The sequence below is a fragment of the Polypterus senegalus genome, chromosome 18 (assembly GCF_016835505.1).
Source record: "Polypterus senegalus isolate Bchr_013 chromosome 18, ASM1683550v1, whole genome shotgun sequence".
Lineage (NCBI taxonomy): Eukaryota > Metazoa > Chordata > Cladistia > Polypteriformes > Polypteridae > Polypterus > Polypterus senegalus.
In genome coordinates this window covers 27,393,617-27,414,018 of record NC_053171.1, presented here as the reverse complement: position 1 = coordinate 27,414,018, position 20,402 = coordinate 27,393,617, and the positions used below count along the sequence as shown (strand labels likewise).

Sequence of the window (20,402 nt, the reverse complement as noted above, 5' to 3'; positions counted from 1 at the left end):
AGGTTTGGCTAAAATACATGGTGACCTCTTGCTGTTGGTGTTAAATATCACAATTAAGATCTGTAGATATTTTGGTCTCATGCTGGGATTCTCTAACTTCTCCACAAGCTTGACTGGCACATGTCAGATGGCCTCTGACAGATTCCAGTGTTTATGAAATGCATGAGGCAGACTGCACTGCTCTGACTTGAGCTCAGTTCCAAAAAATAATTCATTTTGTGTATTGTCTTGATCATTCTGTATTTGTTTAGTGCCTTCCCTTATTAAATATCCCCAATGCACCTACTAATTACCTAATGATGTACCAAACCACTAAACCTTCTAAGCAGGGCTGTAACATCACAGTCACTTTACAAAACAGTCGAGGAATTTCATCAAGTATTCCACATTGCCGCTGTTTAACACTAGATGTATAAAATGCCAATCTCAAATCAGTGGCCGGAGTATTCTCAAACTATTAGTATTTTAAATAAGCAGTACAAAATAAAACAGCTATAATATGCAGCTTCAATAAATCCACATAAAATACTTCATGTTCTGGAAAAAAAAGGCTTGAAATTCATCATACCATTATGCAGAGTCTGTTTCAGTCAGATGTTTTCTTCTACGGCTTGTGCTAATTTTTCAGTTTTAATGTCACTCTCTGTATTATTCATTAATGTGAAATTAGCCTTATTTTTAAAAAGTAAGCAGTTTATATCTAGTTGGATTTATCGATTTAACTCCACATGTTTCAAGTCAGAAGTGTGTGTATCTACCATGGATTCTAATTGAAATGAGTTGTGATTGCTACACCTTTTAATAAAATGAGTCACATGTGTGTGTTTCTGCACGATAACAGAAAGCAAACTATTAAAAGGCTAAAAAGAAAGAGAGAAGAGAAGGCATTGGTCTTTTCAGATTTTGTTAGGTGAACATTAAGGCTCCGCGTGTGATACAGTTAAAAAAGCTGTTAAAGTGAGCCGGCGTTTTATCTTAATTTGCAGTTTTACACTTGGTGATCTGTCTAAATGTTAAGGTGCCTTGTAACGGTATATTATTAGAGCTCAGTGCTCTCACGGATCACTGGCAAAGTGTAATTAAAACCGATTACGGCAAGGAAGGGGAGTGGCGCATGCGTGCTAGAGAGACCGCGCTGGACAGCTCCGAGCGGCGCGACCACGGACAGTTCCTCTCCTGAAACGAGTGGCTGCGGGTACAGGATAGAGGAGCTTTGAACCCACCCCAAGATCCACTTCAAGATTAAAGAAGACTAAAGAAAAGGGCGAAAGGAGATGAGAAAGAGATCTTCGCAAGCAAGAATTATACGCAAGATACTATTTTTTACGGATAACAAATTGTATAATAAGAAAAAGAAATTGCAAAACACATAACGTGTATATATACTGTATATGACTATTTGCTGGAAGAAACGGAATGGTGCCATAATACTTTCATTCGTATCATTTATTTTATAGCTTATTATATATAGCATATACCATATAGTATAGCACACATATATATATGTATAGTACATATATATCCATCCATCCATTTTCCAACCCGTTGTATATACTGTACATATATATATATATATATATATATATATATATATATATATATATATATATATATATATATATATAATGGTCTTCATAAATAAATAATACGAATCAAAGTATTGCCGCACCAAGCCCACTACCACAGGTGAAAAAATTAAGGGGAGGCTCCAGGTGAAATAAAAAAAAAACAATTATCTCCTCAAAAAAAAATCCCTATTAATTAGATGCAAACATCTTTTCCAGAGCCACAAGCAGCAGCAGCTGATGAGGGAACAAGCGCCGAGGTACACGGATTAAGAGCAGACAAGAGGAGCACAGTAGTGGGGTGGGAAGGAGGAGGAGGAAGAGGAGGATACAGAGAGAGTGGGAGGGAGGGAGGACGGATAGGATGGCACGAGCCCCCAGTGTGCATTTTTGAAAGGAGGACGCTGAAAGTAGCAGTTCGGGAGGTAGAAGAACAGACAGAGACTGGGCGAGTCCGGAGAAAGGGGGCGATTTTTATTGGCGGTGGCGGAGTTCCGTAGAGCCGCCCGCAGCAGCTCCTCAAGTTGTCCAGGCAAGCAAGCAGGCTGGCAGGGCGATGCGCCTCAGCGCTGAGGGGCTTTGTGATGGATTTCGCGACTCTCTGCTTTCTTATGCTGCTTTCTGCGCTCCGAGGGGCTCAAGGTAAGAGACCCGCGGCTGATCCTGACCCGTTATACACGAGGAGACCCTTAGCTCTCCCCTGTCAATCTGCGACCCTTACTGCACGTTCTGAACTGGACCAGCTTGCTGGGGAAACGTATCATTAATCTGCATGCTGTTATCTTGTCACTTTCAGATATCCTTTAAACTATTGGTGTCTAAGTGTCCCTTGCCAGCTTCTTTCTTTTTTGTTTGTTTACAGGTATTCAATGTGCTTCTAAATGTGACCCAGAAAGGGCATTATGCGGGGAGGACGGAGAGTGCAGGTACGGATGGACAAAGCACACACACACCGCTAGCCCCGCACTGTCTCAGTTCTGTATGAACGCATTAAAAGCATAAGCAACCATTCAATGCTCTTAGCCATGGGATGCATTGAGAGGTCTGGGTGATTTTTTTTTTTTTTTACCAATCTTGTTATTAAATTCTGCGTTACTCCTAAATCTTTTTTTGTAAATAAAAAAATGACTTTCACTTTTTTAGCAGCCATTTCATACTTTTTAAGTAATCTGGCCTCAGACCTACATTTTCTCCGTCTACTGCAAAATAAAATTAGGACTGAATAAGCAATCAATAATTGTGGACTGCTGGAAGCCGCACTAACCTTCTTCTTCTGTCTGCAGGTGCAAGCCAGGCTGGAGAGGACCGCACTGTAACCAGTGTGTTCCCTTCTCGGGTTGTGTGCATGGAAACTGTACCAAGCCTTGGCAGTGCCAATGTGAGCCGGGCTGGACTGGGAGCCGCTGCAATGTAGGTAAGGGATGGGCGAAGATAAATCAGTTTGGAAATGAGGCCTCATCTTAAGAGGTCTCTGTGCAGATCTCTAGCACAACTAAAAGCACAAGACACTGCCGGACACTGTGTATACAAAAATCAGATTAACATTGAAACCTTTAAAAATAAGCTGATAACAAAACCAGCCAAAGATACAGGAAGCCATGCTTATCTGATAAACAGATGGCCACAACAAGTATGGATAGAGCTCCGTCGATTGTTGGATTAAAGTGGTCCGTGTGATGGTACTTCAGGTTATGTAGTGTGTTGGCCCTGGGACAGTCTGTGACAGCTGTGTCCTATGTGTGACGTTAGCATGTTCTAGCAGCATCTCAAGGTTTTTGCAGTGAGAGTCAGTACTGATGTTTATGTGAATGAGTCCTTGCCTTTTGCTCAGTCTTTCTACAACAATATACATAAAGATGTGACTTTTTAACAAATGATGGGTTTTATGCTACATTTACTTTACGTTACATTAAGTGTAACTTGCTTGTATTTTGTTCTGAGCTCTTCACGTGTGATAATCAAGTTTTGCCTTTTAACACTTGTTTCCAAACAATCCCCCAAGACTGATGTGCACTTGATTATGTTGACCTTTTTTGTAAGTCACTTCGGATACAGGCATCTTCTAACGAAATTAATATAAAAGATAATGAATATACAGAGAGAATAACCAAGGGATGGAGAAACAGAGAGAGAGAGAGCTACTGCAGGTCTTATATGTTCATTCAAGACACCCCAGAACATGAAGCCCTTAATGTATTCATGTCACACCACCTTGTCCCTCAAAGACAGGCAGCTAAAGGACTGCCATGCTGTTCTGGCCCTTTAAGCCAAATATTCAGTGTGTGGTTACAGGGAACTCAGGAGCAAAAAGGTGGGAGTCTAGCCTGCTGTCTCTGGTCCAAATTAAAACCAGGCCCTGACCTGAAAGCAATTCCAATGTGACTGGAAGTTTAAACAAGCTGGGAAATTCAAAGGCTCCTCTAGCCTTAAGGCTGCTGCGTGTGAAGTCAAGTGGAGTGGAAGAATGAGCATTCAAAAGGTGAGCGGAAGACAGGGTCCAGGCATCAGAGACAGATGTGAGGCTAATACAGAGAATGTATGTTATGAGTGGGGGGTGAGAGCTTAGGCACTCCATTTTTGGGAATGGGACATATTTAGGTAGGACTGGAAAGGAGGTAGAGGTCATTTTCCATTTTATTTATTTGATTACTTTTTGTTTCCCTATGTATATACTTCCTTGTAATTTGTTTTGTTAAATGCACCTCTTCCACCTTAATAAAAGGATAAGTGTCTGTGTGTCTGTCCAGTTGCTATGTCATTTCAAAAGATGACACATCACAAACATTTTTAGTAATAAAATGCATTTCATTTTCCATTCCAATAGATGGCACCTCACAGACCTTTACAAATCCCATACCAAATATCATGTAACAGAGGCAAATGCACTGCATCTGTCATTCCAACAGATGGTGCATCTGAAGTATTAACAATGCCTTTATGAAATCTCATACCAAATGACATACAGTATAACAGAGACATATTCCTGGTGTTTGTCATTCCAACAGATGGTGCATCAGAAATATTATAACTGCCAATAAGAATCCCATACCAAGTAGCATATAACAGAGACATATGTATTGCATTTGTTGCTCCAACAGATGGTGCATCAAAAATATTATAACTGCCTATACGAATCCCATACCAAGTGGCATATAACAGAGACATATGTATTGCATTTGTTGCTCCAACAGATGGTGCATCAAAAATATTATAACTGCCTATACAAATCCCATACCAAGTGCTATATAACAGAGACATATGTATTTCATTTGTCATTCCAACAGCTGGCACATGAGAAATATTAACACTGCCTTTACAAATCCCATTCCAAATGGCATACAACAGAGACATATTTTTTGTATTTGTTGCTCCAACAGATGGTGCATCAAAAATATTATAACTGCCTATACGAATCCCATACCAAGTGGCATATATCAGAGACATATCCTTTGTATTTGTTGTCCCAACAGATGGTGCATCAAAAATATTATAACTGCCTTTGCAAATCCCATACCAAATGGCATATAATAGAGGCATATGTATTTCATTTGTCATTCCAACAGATAGTGCATCACAAATATTAACACTGCCTATACAAATCCCATACCAAACGGCATATAATAGAGACATGGTGCAATGCAAACGTCAACACAGTGGTCTATGTTGATTACTTAGATTTCAATTTGTTGTAAATAGGTAGCACAGCTAATGTTTTTATATTCTGCTTATTTGATCTCTCTTCTGGGTTTGGGGATGGCTAAAGAGTGCCTCTACAGGTGTATATGTATGTACTATATGTATGTTTGTTTAGAGGACTAGGTGTGCTACCCATCTAAGATGGGTTGAAATCTAAGTAATCAAAGTAAACCTCAGTGTTAAAATCTGAAGTGCAGCATGCAATGCATATTTCTGTTATATGCCATTTGGTATGGGAGTCATAAAAGCAGTGTTAATGTCTGTTGGAATGACAAATGTAATGCATTTTATTACTAAAAATGTTTGTGATGCACCATCTGTTAGGGTGACAGAGACATAGCAATTGGACGGACACACAGATAAACGTACAGACATGTATGCTTGTATCAAGGTGGATATAGAATATACTTATATAAATAGAATGTGTTTAAGTCTTATTATGCATTGCATGAAGTAGAAACAAACAAGTGCCAGTACTCTCTTTGCTTTTGTCCAGTTCTTATTTCATGGAGCAGTGGGTGGGTTGGGGTGTTGGTGTGTCCCCCCATGGAGCTTTGATCACTTTGCTTTGAGATACTCAACATTAGATTGGACAGCTGCTTTCCCCTTGAAGGTCACATCAGTAAGTCTCAGTACACTAACACTTACATTCACTACGTTGTGGCAAAGTATGGAAAAGTGCTGGTACTCCTCACAAGTGTGTCCCGGCCCACTTCAAGTCCTGGTCTTAAGGGATGTTAAAGACTGACCGCCAGAGTTGCTTCCTTCCCTTTATCTGACGCTGTCAGGATAGGCTCCTGCTCCCAGTAATCCTGAAATGCTAGCATAGGCAATGCAAACAGATGACTTTCAAATGATATTTGTCAGTATGCCGATGTGTGTTTGTGAGTGTGCCTTGTGAGTGGTCTGGACCCTCAGCCAGTTCTGCCTGTTGACCACTTTGACTTTGAAATGGTCAAACTGAATGTCTTTTGAATGTGAAGGGCAGTATATTGGAATTAAGAGATATGAAAAGAAAGCACAGGGAGCGTCTCGGTGGACATAATTAGATGAGTCGCTGATGATTTGATGATGAGCACTGCATTGCGTACAGCACAATACTTTAGAGCGCACTCATTTCTTCTTTTCGAACACTGAAGTTTGAAATAATCCAAATGTGGTAAAGCAGCTGTTAAAAATGACAAATAGGCATTATTACATGTTGCCTGCCTTGATACATCATAATTAGGTTGCCCTCTTTTATCTTATCCTTATCCTTTCCTGTGCTGGTGATTTATTTAGCCACTGATGTGTGTACAATATGCTATTTTATTTCATGCTTGTATTGCCCCATAATTTTCTACAGACTATCTGACTCTAAACAACACATTAAAATGAGTCATCTTCAGGATGTTTAAAATGGTAACTGAGAAGTGAATTATGGGGTATTAGTGAATAAGGCACTCACTGTAATAAAAGGAAAAGTGTCTGTGTGTCTGCCTGGTTGCTATGTTTGTGTCATTTCAACAGATGGTGCATCGCAAACATTTTTAGTACTCAAATGCATTGCCTTTGTTATTTTAACCGATGGTGGATCAAAAATATATTTAGTACTAAAATGAATTGCATTTGTTATTTTAACTGATGGTGCTTCTCAAACACGTTTAGTATTAAAATGCATTGCATTTCTTATTCCAACAGATGGCGCATCACAATCATTTTTAGTACTAAAATGCATTGCATTTGTTATTCCAACAGATGGTGCTTCTCAAACACGTTTAGTATTAAAATGCATTTGTTATTTTAACTGATGGCGCGTCACAAACATGTTTAGTACTAAAATGCCTTGCATTTGTCATTCTAACAGATGGTGCATTATACAGTAATCCCTCCTTGATCGCGGGGGTTGCGTTCCAGTCCCCCCCGCGATAGGTGAAAATCCGCGAAGTAGAAACCATATGTTTGTGTGGTTATTTTTATATATTTTAAGCCCTTATAAACTCTCCCACCCTGTTAACATTATTAGTGCCCTCTAGACATGAAATAACACCCTTTAGTCAAAAGTTTAAACTGTCCTCCATGACAAGACAGAGATGACAGTTCTTTCTCACAATTAAAAGAAAGCAAACATATCTTCTCTTCAAAGGAGCGCCGTCATAAAGGAGCGCCGTCAGGAGCAGAGAATGTCAGAGAGAGCGCTCGCAAAGAAAAGCAAACAATCAAAAAATCAATACGTGCTTTTAAGTATACAGAAGCACCGCGATAAAGCAGCATTTTGTAGAGGAGCGTCCGTGTCCTCTGTGCAAACAGCCCCTCTGCTCACACCCCCTCCGTCAGGCAGAGAGAGCGAGAAAGATAGAGAGAAGCAAACAAGCACCGCGCGGGAAGCATATCTTACAGCATTGAGGAGTTTTAGTTAATATGTAATACATGCTCTGATTGGGTAGCTTCTAAGCCAACCGCCAATAGCATCCCTTGTATGAAATCAACTGGGCAATCAAACTGAGGAAGCATGTAACCTAAATTAAAAGACCCATTGTCCGCAGAAAGCGAACCAGCGAAAAATCTGTGATATATGTTTAGATGTGCTTACATTTAAAATCCGCGATAGAGTGAAGCCGCGAAAGTCGAAGCGCGATATAGCGAGGGATTACTGTAATCCTTCTTGGTACTAAAATGCAATGCATTTGTTATTCCAACAGATGGTGCATCACAAACATTATCACTGCTTTTACGAATCCCATACCAAATGGCGTACAACACAGACATGGATCACTGCAAACATTAGCGCTGAGGTCTGCATTGATTACTTAGATGTAGTCTGGTAGCACAACTAATAAGTGAATAAACTGTGAACAAGGCTATAACTACAGCATAGACAAATAGTTTTAATTGTGTGCATTTGACCATGAGTCGAACTAAAAGTTTGTAGAAAAGCTGACAAGCAGGCAACAACATCATACTGTCAGGGACAGCCAGGGGAAGAGAAATGCGATGAAAAGGGAGAAGCAGAATGAAGGCAAGTGTTTGAAGGGCCAGCAAGGAAGGTAAGTGTTTTAGGAGACATTGGAAGCCAAGTTTGGGACCATTCTAGAAAAGGATCCCAGTACATGAGTTCTGCTTTTGAACCATCAGCTAAAGAAATTGAACATGAGAGGCAATGTATTTTAACACTGGGATGCAAATAAATGTGTTAACACAGAGAATTATGGGAAATATACAACCGTAAACCAAAAGTGAAGAAGAAGTGTGTTTAAGCTTAGATAAACTAACCAGTGTGTACAGTATATAGTACGCCTGTAAGGAGATGTGAAATGGGACTTTGGTTTTTAAATTATATCTCATAATTAGCCTAAAATAACTTCAGGTTAACATGTAGCAAAAACCAAGGGTAAGTTCTCAATCGTGCAATTTGTTTGTAATGTCCCTTACTCAAGATAGCCATCAAGTCACAGTAAAAGGAAAAGAAACCCCTCCATTGGCACAATGCAGACACAATGGTATTTGAGAAGGGCAGATATAAAGCACATGAAAATGGAGGGATCACAACACAGTATTAGTATGAGAGAGAAAGACATTCAGGCTGTCGGAGAACAAAAGCCCAGCGCCACCTAAATTGTGCCCCCAGCGAAGGTGAGCACAACATCATGCTTTTGAGGACTGTCTCTGTTAGATTAAGAAGCTCGGACTCTTTAAATTACCCAGACGTCTCTCTCTCCTGGTTATTCTAAAGACAAGCTCGCTTTCACAGACACTGATCTGAATTGCTCCGGTTGTGTCTTTTCTTCCTCTTTTGACTTCCAGCATTTTATTACTACAAATGTTTGTGATGCACCATGTGTTGGAATGACAAATACAATGCATTGTATTACGACATGCCCTACAAAATCCATTCCAGTAGATGATGCACTGCAAATGTGAATTCTGAGGTCTACATTACTTACTTAGATTTGAACCCGTCTTTAGACAGGTGGCACAGCTAGATGGAGTGTTAAACAGAAACCATGGCTCAAACTGACTGAAGCCACCTGTAGACGTATTGTACGCAGGTTGTACAATACCAAAGGGGTTCTAAAACTCCTTGAGATGGGACTTGGAATCAAAGGACGCCACAGAAAATTGGGGTTGGTTTGAGCACTAAATATTCGAACTACACTTTTCATTGAGTTAATGCAGCAACTACAACATTTATTTCTATAGTGTGTTTTTCATACAGATAATTCAAACAGGACCCTTTGTTTTAATTCTTGTCATGTGCCCCCCCGCCCCATTTGTCTTGTCAGGTGCCCGGCCCTGTGCCTCCACGCCTTGCATTAACAATTCCACCTGCACAGAGACGGGTGACGGGGGATTCCTATGTGTTTGTGAGCCCGGCTACGTGGGCAACAACTGCCACCTGAAAACTGGACCCTGCTACATTAATGGGTAATCTTTTGACTATGCTTTCCATATCTTGCTCTCTGTGTCTTTAATTTGCTATGTTTATTATACAAAGTTTATGTTTTATCTCTTGGAGTCAAATTTCTACTGATCTCCCAAATGACAGAAAAAAAAATACATTTTTAAAGCCTTTCCCCCATTTGGCTTGTATGCTAGTCCTTAATAATTTTGATGATAAGTAAAATATGTGTCAAAGTGGTTGGTATGGCTGCCACACCAGATCCAGAGTCCTGGGTTCAAATCCCGGCCAGACCACTAATGCCGTGCGGCGTCTCCCTGTGTCCGCCTGCTTCATTTCTCCAGGTATTTCACATTCCAAAGACATGCAGATGGGGTCCAGTGGTGACCCAGCAGGAGTGAGAGTGGCCTGCGATGGACTTGTGCCCCGTCCAGGGTTGCTTCGTGTCTTTCGTGTAATGGGGTCCAGATAAGTGTTAGCTCTCTGAATTGGAATAAATGCAGACACAATGGAATTTGAGAAGGGCAGATATAAAGCAGATGAAAATGAAAGGGATGACAAAACAGCGCTAGTATGAGAGAGAGAGAGAGGGCATGTAGGTAGTCATGAACATTCATGCTGCCCGAGAACGAAAGCCCAAGAGCAAAGGCGAGGACAACATCATGCTTCTGAGGACTGTCTCTGTTAGATTAAGAAGCTCAGACTCTTTAAATTACCCAGACGTCTCTCTCCTGGTTATTCTAAAGACAAGCTCGCTTTCACAGACACTGATCTGAATTGCTCCGGTTGTGTCTTTTCTTCCTCTTTTGACTTCCAGCATTTTATTACTACAAATGTTTGTGATGCACCATGTGTTGGAATGACAAATACAATGAATTGTATTGCGACGTGCCTTACAAAATCCATTCCAATAGATGATGCACTGCAAATGTGAATTCTGAAGTCCACATTGCTTACTTAGACTTGAACCCGTCTTAGAAGGATGGCACAGCTAGATGGAGTATAAAGCAGAAACCATGACTCAAACTGACTGAAGCCACTTGTGGATGTATTGTTCACAGTCCATACAATGTCAAACAGGTTCTAAAACACCTGGAAATGGGGCTTGGAATCAAAGGACACCACACAAAATCAGGTTTGGTTTGAGTGCTAAATATTCTAACTACACTTTTCATTGGGTTAATGCAGCAACTACAACATTCTCGAATGTACATCCATCCATTATCCAACCTGGTATATCCTAACTACAGGGTCACGGGGGTCTGCTGGAGCCAATCCCAGCCAACACAGGGCGCAAGGCAGGAAACAAACCCAGGGCAGGGTGCCAGCCCACCGCAGGGCACGCACACACACACACAATTTAGGATCGCCAATCCACCTAATCTGCAAGTCTTTGGACTGTGGGAGGAAACCCACGCAGACACGGGGAGAACATGCAAACTCCACACAGGGAGGACCCGGGAAGTGAATCCAGATCTCCTTACTGCGATGTGGATGTCACCTTTGGGGTTTCTTCTTTTTATGAGAAGGTCAGGTTCCCCTGCTAAAGGAGCAAATATGGGCTTTTAACAAAGTCTCCACTCTCTCGTCTTTATGCTCTTGCTCCAGGTCCTTGGCCTCTGTGGCACCCAGCAGATATACGTATAAGGCAAAGCCCTTCAGTGGGGGTCCTTCTTGGGCTGGCAGGACAGCATGTGTGCTCAGGCCAGTGTCTCCTTTTGTCTTCTTCCTAAGGCCTTCTAGATAGGATGGTATTATATAATAGATAGATAGATAGATAGATAGATAGATAGATAGATAGATAGATAGATAGATAGATAGGAATGGCACTATATAAAATACAGATAGATAAACAGTGAAAATAGTGCAAAGGCAAGCAGTAGAGCAGTGGCACCAAGTGCCAGAAGAGGAAACCAAGATTAGAAACAGAATAGGGGAGCGTTAGTCACAGTTTTTGAATATCATATTACCTCCATTTAAAGCTGCTCACAAGGAGGTCTAAGTCAGTACGTAACTTTGTTCCCCAGCTCCTACTCTAAGAAGCCCACTGCAACTGCACTTAGACTTGGTCTTGGGCTGCTGCTTGTCCTTAGCTCTGAAGCACACTGCAAAAGTGCTAAACCTGAAAGGTAGTCTTTAACCATAAGTATGTTTTATGACCAAATCAGTGTGGGATCATCACGAGCTGATAGCACACTGTAAATAACTTGTGGTGTTTTTTGATTTGAAGCAAATCACCAAAATCAGAGTAGGAATCCAACAGTAATGGGGAAACAGCTTTGACCCTGATATCTGTTCAAATTTTCTTAAATTTCTTTTAAAATTTTGCTGCCACTGCCATCATTTCTTATTTTTTATGTGTTTATGTATTTTGTATGTATGTGTGTATGTATTGTATATATAACGCCCTCTGACTTTCAACTGTTTTTACTTTCAGTAAACTTAATGTGTAAATATTTGTATGAACACTAAAAGAGTCAACACCATAAGACATAAACTAAAAATGTTTCACAATGTGTCCCTGAATGAAGGGAGGCTCAAAATCAAAAGTACCAGTCAGTATCTGGTGTGGCCACCAGCTGCTTGAAGTACTGCAGTGCATCTCCTCCTCATGGACTGGACCAGATTTGTCAGTTCTTGCTGTGAGATGTTACCCCACTCTTCCACCAAGGAACCTGCAAGTTTCTGGACATTTCTGGGGGGAATGGCCCTAGCCATCGATCCAAATCAATCCCGCTCCAGGGTACAGGCCTCGGTGTAATGCTCATTCCTTCGACGATAAAAACGAATCCGTCCATCACCCCTGGTGAGACAAAACCGTGACTCATCAGTGAAGAGCACTTTTTGCCACTCCTGTCTGGTCCAGCGAAGGTGGGTTTGTGCCCATAGGCGGCGTTGTTGCTGGTGATGTCTGGTAAGGACCTGCCTTACAACAGGCCTACAAGCCCACAGTCCAGCCTCTCTCAGCCTATTGCGGACAGTCTGAGCACTGATGGAGGGATTGTGTGTTCCTGGTGTGAATCGGGCAGTTGTTGTGGCCATCCTGTACCTGTCACGCAGGTGTGATATTCGGATGTACCGATCCTGTGCAGGTGTTGTTACACGTGGTCTTCCACTGCGAGGATGATCAGCTGTCCTTCCTGTCTCCCTGTAGCGCTGTCTTAGGCGTCTCACAGTGCGGACATGGCAATTTATTGCCCTAGCCACATCAGCAGTCCTCATGCCTCCCTGCAGCATGCCTAATGCACGTTCACGCAGATGAGCAGGGACCCTGGGCATCTTTCTTTGGGTGTTTTTCACAGTCGGTAGACAAGTCTCTTTAGTGTCCTGCGTTTTTAGAACTGTGACCTTAAATGCCTACTTTCTGTAAGCTGTTAAGGTCTTAACGACCATTCCACAGGTGCATGTTAATTAATTGATTATGGTTAATTGAACATGCATGGAAAACATTGTTTAAACCCTTTACAATGAAGATCTATAAAGTTATTTGGATTTTTAAAACATTATTGTTGAAATACACAGTCCTGGAAAAGGGACGTTTCTTTTTTTGCTGAGTATATATATATATATATATATATATATATATATATATATATATATATATATATATATATATATATATATATATATATATATATATATATATATATATATATATTCATTTATTATTTCTGGATTGTCTTTTTAAGCCAGTTATTTGTGCCCTGTGGCACAGTGGTAGCGTTGCTGCCTCTCAGTAAGCAGCTCATGGGCTCACATCCCATGTTCTACTGGCAAGGAGTTTGCAAAGCTCTTTGAGTAGTGAGAAAAATTCTATATAAATGTAAAGAATTATTATTAATACCACAAAATGCTGTATTTTACTAGGCAAAATGTATGTGCCTGAAGCAGGCCATGTGGTGTGGTGGCTCAGTCACTGAACTTTAAATCATAGAGTTAATGGTTCTCAGGAAGGCAGCAGAATCAAGCTTTATTTGTGTGATGTATACACAGACTCAAATCAAGTGAAATCAGCAATTAGCAAATTCAGCGAGCTTACATTTATTGCTTTATTTATTAATTCTTATCACTTATGCAAAATACTCTCCTCCTTCTGGCTCTTCCCAGCATTCCCTAATGTCCATCACTTGACCGAAACTACCAGCATTACTTCATACCCTGTGCAGGTGTCTAAAACGTATTCATTGATCAAGTACACAGCCTAAGTCGAAACCAGGAGGACCCAAATAAGATAACGTGCTTCTCAAATGAAAGTTACTTGATGTCCAGTCATCTCTCAAGGTTGAAGTTTTAAGCAGCTGCATTTCTAAAACAATGGTCTGCTTAGCCCTCTCAAAGTACACCGTGTCCTTGACTGAAGTTTTTAAGCTTAGCCGCAAAGATATCTGTGGCTTGCAGCTACAAAGAGAAAAACAATAAAGTAGGCAAGAGCAGGCTTTTTATGATTTAGCTCTTACTATACTAATGTGCATTAGGATATAATACTTATTTTCATATATGCTTATGATTCTCTTTGAATATACAGCATGGAAATCATCAACTTTAAGAATATTCTTTTCTACAATAGATAGATAGATATGAAAGGCACTATATAATAGATAGATAGATAGATAGATAGATAGATAGATAGATAGATAGATAGATAGATAGATAGTGTAACAAAGGCGCTATATAGGCGCCTGACCCTACACAGAAGGACACGGAGGCATGTATAAAATGCACACAGATTTTATTTTTCTTCACCCGTGGGCGCACGTCTTCCCCGTGACCCACAGGCAATACACAGTCCCAAATACCACACACTGAAACCACAACACACTTTTCTTCCTCTACCTCCACTCCTCCTCAAGCTTCGTCTTCTTCCTCCCAACTCCAGCTATATGAGTGGTGGAGGCTGGCCCTTTTTATAACCCACCCGGAAGTGTTCCAGGTGCTTGACCACCTCGTCCTAATTGCACCTCCTGGTGGGGCTCAAGATTCACCCAGCCAGGCTGCTGAGTCCATGCAGCTCCCCCTAGCGGCCATCCAAGACCCCAACCAAGCTGTGGAGGACTCCATCTCCCATGGAGCCCTGCGGGTGGTTGGGGAATCACCATCAGCCAGGGAGGCTGCCACCAAGCATCCCGGGGGAGGTACTGGATTGCCCATGGTGGCTCCCCCGGAACATAATCAGCAGGGGTGTCCCTGCCGGGCATGGGACCCGGCTGTTCTTCACAATAGATAGATAGATAGATAGATAGATAGATAGATAGATAGATAGATAGATAGATAGATAGGCACTATATATTAGATAGATAGATAGATAGATAGATAGATAGATAGACAGATAGATAGATAGATAGATAGATAGATAGATATTTTAGTATAGTAGGCAAAATTAGAACATTAGAACACTAAAGACGAGAACAGGCCATTCAGCCCAACAAAGCTTGCCAGTCCTATCCACTTATTTCCTCCAAGAAAACATCAAGTCGAGTTTTGAAAGTCCCTAACGTCTTACTGTCTACCACCTACTTGGTTGCTTATTCCAAGTGTCTATCGTTCTTTGTGTAAAGAAAAACATCCTAATGTTTGTGCGAAATTTACCCTTAACAAATTTCCAACTGTGTCCCCGTGTTTTTGATGAACTCATTTTAAAGTCACCATCTCGATCCACTGGACTAATTCCCTTCATAATTCTAAACACTTCAGTCAGGTCTCCTCTTAATCTTTTTTTGCTTAAACTGTAAAGGCTCAGCTCTTTTAATGTTTCTTCATAATTCATCCCCTGTAGCCCTGCAGTCAGCCTATTCGCTCTTCTCTGGCCCTTTTCTAGCGCTGCTATGTCCTTTTTGTACTTTGGAGACCAAAACTGCACACAGTACTCAAGATTAGGCCTCACCAGTGTGTTATAAAAACTTGAGCTGAACCTCCTGTGACTTGTACTCCACACATCAAGGCGCTATATAACCTGACATTCTGTTAGCCTTCTTAATGGCTTCTGAACACTGTTGGGAAGTCAATAGCTTAGAGTTCACTATGACTCCTAAATCCTTCTCATAAGGTGTACTCTCGATGTTCAGACCGCCCATTGTGTATTCAGACCTCACATTTTTACTTCCTATTTGTAATTCTTTACATTTACTGACATTAAATTTCATCTGCCACAAATCTGCCCAATTCTGTATGCTATCCAAGTCCTTCTGTAATGATATAACGGATTCCAAATTATCTGCTAATCCACCTATCTTGGTATCATCTGCAAACTTAACTAGCTTACTTATACTCTTATCAAAATCATTTATATATATTAAAAATAGCAGCAGCCCTAGCACTGACCCCTGCTGGTCACCACTCTTAACATCGGCCAATTCTGACGAGGTTCCACACACAATCACCCTTTGATTCCTGTGTCTGAGCCAATTCTGCACCCATCTAAAAACATCACCCAGAACTCCCAGTTCTTTTAGTTTGATGCACACCCTCTCATGTGGCACCTTATCAAATGCTTTCTGAAAGTCCAGATAAATAATATCATAAGCTCCACTCTGATCGTATCCTTTTGTTGCCTCCTCATAGAAATCCAATATGTTAGTAAAACATGAACCCATGCTGACTGTTCCTGATAACTCCTGTTCTTGCCAGGTGTTGCTCAATCTTATCCTTAATAATTCCTTCCATTAATTTTCCTGTGATGCATGTTAAGCTTACTGGCCTATAGTTGCTTGGATCTGCCCTGTCACCCTTTTTATATAATGGGATGATATTTGTGATAGATAGATAGATAGATAGATAGATAGATAGATAGATAGATAGATAGATAGATAGATAGATAGATAGATAGATAGATAGATAGACAAATAATTTTATCCTTCTTTTACCTTGTTGCAGCTCCCCATGCCAGAATGGTGGGACGTGCTTTGATGACAATGGCGTAGCCCCCCGCTCCTCCTGCACGTGTCCACAAGGCTTCATTGGCGATTTCTGTGAGATCGACTTCGATGACTGTGAGAGTAACCCTTGTAAAAATGGTGGCACGTGCCTGGACAGTGGCTCGGACTACTCCTGCCTTTGCCAGGCAAATTACACCGGTAAAGACTGCAATGAGAGCTTGACCCCTTGTGCAAGGGAGCGATGTGAAAATGGGGGAACATGTTCAGAGGAGTCAGTGGGCGGCTTTCTCTGTCTCTGCAGGCCCGGCTTCTATGGGAAGACCTGCGGCTCCCGAGAGGTCAGAAGTTCTGCCCAGATGGGCAGCGGCACACCACACTACAGCCTCCCCTCACACGTATTCCACAAGATGCTTCACCAACGGGAGAGGGGGCTATTGAAGATCACGCTCAAACAAGCCATCCATTCATCTGACCCAGATCTCAGTAGGAGCCAGGTCATCTGCTTTGCTGTATTGGGCATCTTGACCTGCCTGGTAGTCATTGGCACCACAGGCATCGTTTTTTTCACAAAATGCGAGATGTGGCTGGCCAATGCAAAGTATAAGCAGCTGGTGCACAAGCACAGAAGTGAGTACCTGAAGACAAATGATGGAAATGAGCAATCGGTGCACATCGTCCTGCCAGACAAAATCAATATGGCTGGCTACATGCCAATATGAGGCGCAATCCTCACCGGACTTCCCAGGACGATCTCCTTTTGTCTGCAGTTCAAATGCTGCCGGCTTCACTTTCAGAACTGGCCCAGTCGCTCCTCGCTGCTGTTGTTTTTGTCGATGATGCCTATGTGTAACCTGTGTTATTGTGGGTTTACTGCATTTTAATTCTAGTCTTTGTCAGACTTGCTGGACGCAGGGCAGTGGGGACAAGTGGATTTGTAGAATAAACGGAGATCTTTGTGTCTTTGTTAGTGGTGTCTGAACCTGGAGCCTGAAGCCCTTAATGACAGGTGGCGGTGTCTTGACATCCATACAGACCGATGACAGGAGTCTCCGATGGAGTCCAGGAGCAACAGTGCGATCTCTGAGTGTGATGTGAATCTTCACTAAGGGTCAATCGCTTCAGCATTCTGGGCTGTACTGATGGCCATGTGGTCTCAAGCACCCCCTAAAGAAGTCCCCCCACTCCTATTTCAGAGAGTAATCCATAATCTAATCCACACATGTGTGAGGTCAGACCTCTGTCATGTTTGTCAGCTGCTGAACCCCAAGAACAGAGAGGGAGGAATCAGCAGAGGAGCACTAGCTGTGACCAAACATGGTGGACATGAGAGTACATGGCAGATTTAGCTTCTGTCAGGAGGATGCAGGCAGACCAATGGCTTCTGACCTCACTAATTGTAGATTTTTTGTGTCATTCCTTAGTGCAGAATGGTGCATCACAACTCCAGGCTCCCCGGTGGGTCATCATCAGTGTTTGGCCTGCATGTTCTCCCCATGTCCATGTGTGCTTTCTATAGGTGCTCCACTTATCTTCCATAATCGTGACAGAGGGTGTGTAAGATTAAGGGACACTTTTAAATTAGCCTTGTGGGAGTTAATGCAGCCTTTTCTTGACATTGACCTCCAGAGGTGACCTGGGATAGGCTTCAGGTTACACTAGTTAGGAAACTGAATGGACAGATGTGAAGGAGCACAAGGCCTAGTGGAAGATGGCATTCCCGTGGGTGTAAGGTGCATGGCGACCCCCAAGAAGGAAGCATGCAGGTAGCAATCAGGAGACTTTCGGTGGACACAAAGTCATCTAAGTGATTCAAGTTAAAAAGTTCATAAGTTGAGCATTAATGGAGTATAACATTCTAATGGGTAGAAGTGGCAAAAGTAAAATAAGCAGGGACAAAAATACCAAAGGAGTGTACATGGGGCACAGTGAGCTAACAGAAGACATAAAGGGGCACAAATAAGGGGCAACAGAAGTATAAGCCACTCGGGTACATGAGACACGAAAAGCAGTCAACAATTGCATGTCCCAGATGGGTATGACATGAAACCATAGAACCAGTATGGCATGAGTGGCACAAAGCTGTGTAGGAGGCATACAATGTTCACAAAGTCAGAGAGAAGTATGAGCAAAACAATGCCACACTGAGGTACGAGTGGCATGTGGGTGTGTTAGTGTAATCTTGTCAAAAGGGTGCAATGACACATTAGGTGAATGTCACTATGCCACACTGGGAAATAAGTGGCATGTGGGTGTGAAAGTAATGTAGTCCTGTCAGAAGGATACACGATAGACACATTGGGTGGGTGTCAGCATGCCACACTGGAGTAAAAGTGGCACATGGATGTGTAAGTGGTATAACCTTGTCAGAAAAGTGCAAGATAGACACCTGGTGGTGTGGTTTTAACATGCCACACTGACATATGAGTGGCATGTGGGTGTGTAAGAAGTGTAATCTTATCAGAAGTATACAAGATAGACACTGGGGTGGGGAGTGTCACCATGCCACAGTGACGTATGAGTGGCAGGTGGGTGTGTAAGAAGTGTAATCTTGTCAGGAGAGCACATGGTAGACTCCTAGGAGAGGGTGTTATGATGCCACACTGGACTATGAGTGGCATATGGATGTGTAAGGTAGCATAAACTTGTCAGAAGTATACATGATAGACACGGGCGGGGGAGTCACCATGCCACAGTGAGGTATGAGTGGCACATGGGTGCGTAAGAAGTGTAATTGTTGTCTTGGAAGATTCTTGGGAGAGGGTGTCATGATGCCACACTGGGGTATGAGTGGCACATGGATGTGTAAATGGTTCAATCTTGTCAAAAGGATACATGACAGACAGGTGGATGGGGGGTGTCACCATGCCACACTGGGGGTATGAGAGTCACGAGGATGTGTAAGATAGTGTAATCTTGTCAGAAGGGTACATGATAGACACATAGGAGATCGTCATCATGCCACACTGAGAAATGAGTGGTATGCGGGTGTGTTAGTGTAATCTTGTCAAAGGGGTACTAAGACACATGGGGGGGCAGTCACCATGCCACACTGGGGGTATGATAGGCATGCTGATGTGTAAGGAAGTTCAATCTTGTCAGAGGGGCACATGAGAGACACATTAAGGGTTGTCACCATGCCACCTACATGTATGAGTGGCATAAAGCTGCCAAGCTTAACATTGGCTGAAATCCAAGTAAGAGTGAATGCAACATAAAAGTACAAAGTGATAGGGGGGCAGAAAGCTGCTTGGTGGGCTTAAGATGGAAATATTATGTAAATCTGGAATCTGACAGAGCCAAACAAATGATACGAGGGGCACATAGCTGTACAGGAGGGTGTCGCTCTCACACAGATGGAGGGCAGCTGACAAATGTAACATTAGTTGTTTACCGCTCATCTTTAGAATTATCATTTCCGTCAGTAAAATAATTTTAGGTCACTTTAGTCTCATTCTGAACCTGAAAAAGCCATCTTTAGTGGAATCTCTCTGCCGCCATCTGCTGGCCATCCAGTTTATTTTTGCTATCTTCTTGTCAGGCTTAATAAGACTTGAACTGCTGCTCCTCACACGACTCCGCACAGTCCAAAGCGATGGTGCCATGGATCTCGGGCGTTTGGAGGGAGGACACTCACATCTGCTTATCACATTCCTCCACGCTCCAAGCCTTGCCGCTGCCCTGATTCCAGTTAGTTTCAGGGAAATCCGGCAAGGCAGTGTCTGAACCAGGAGGTGACGGGACTTGGAGACACACAAAGAGTTGAGCTATGACTGATAGTCTCAGTTTGGGGGGCAACTCAGAGGCTGGTGTTGATCACTCCAAGGGTGTGCAGCAACTGGCTATCTCCTTCCATTCCTGGTCAGCAGGTGGCTGTTCTCATGGGAAATGAAG

The 20,402-nt window shown here is 42.2% G+C and overlaps 1 protein-coding gene across 1 annotated transcript; it reads left to right on the top strand.

The window, feature by feature from the left end:
• Window positions 1-1,916: 1,916 nt before the first annotated feature.
• LOC120518980 (protein delta homolog 1) lies at window positions 1,917-17,471 on the top strand. The gene is made up of 5 exons (XM_039742036.1): window positions 1,917-2,207; window positions 2,428-2,491; window positions 2,849-2,979; window positions 9,524-9,665; window positions 16,510-17,471. The coding sequence occupies exons 1-5, from the start codon at window positions 2,150-2,152 to the stop codon at window positions 17,228-17,230; spliced, it is 1,116 nt and encodes a 371-aa protein (XP_039597970.1). The 5' UTR covers window positions 1,917-2,149; the 3' UTR covers window positions 17,231-17,471.
• The last annotated feature ends 2,931 nt before the right edge of the window (window positions 17,472-20,402 follow it).

Bases quoted from the DNA above. Each gene is read 5' to 3' on its own strand.
- LOC120518980 (XM_039742036.1), top strand. From the start codon at position 2,150: ATGGATTTCGCGACTCTCTGCTTTCTTATGCTGCTTTCTGCGCTCCGA. The intron at 2,208-2,427 runs GTAAGAGACCCG...GTTTGTTTACAG, and splicing joins TGCGCTCCGAGGGGCTCAAG to GTATTCAATGTGCTTCTAAA. The intron at 2,980-9,523 runs GTAAGGGATGGG...TTGTCTTGTCAG, and splicing joins TGGGAGCCGCTGCAATGTAG to GTGCCCGGCCCTGTGCCTCC.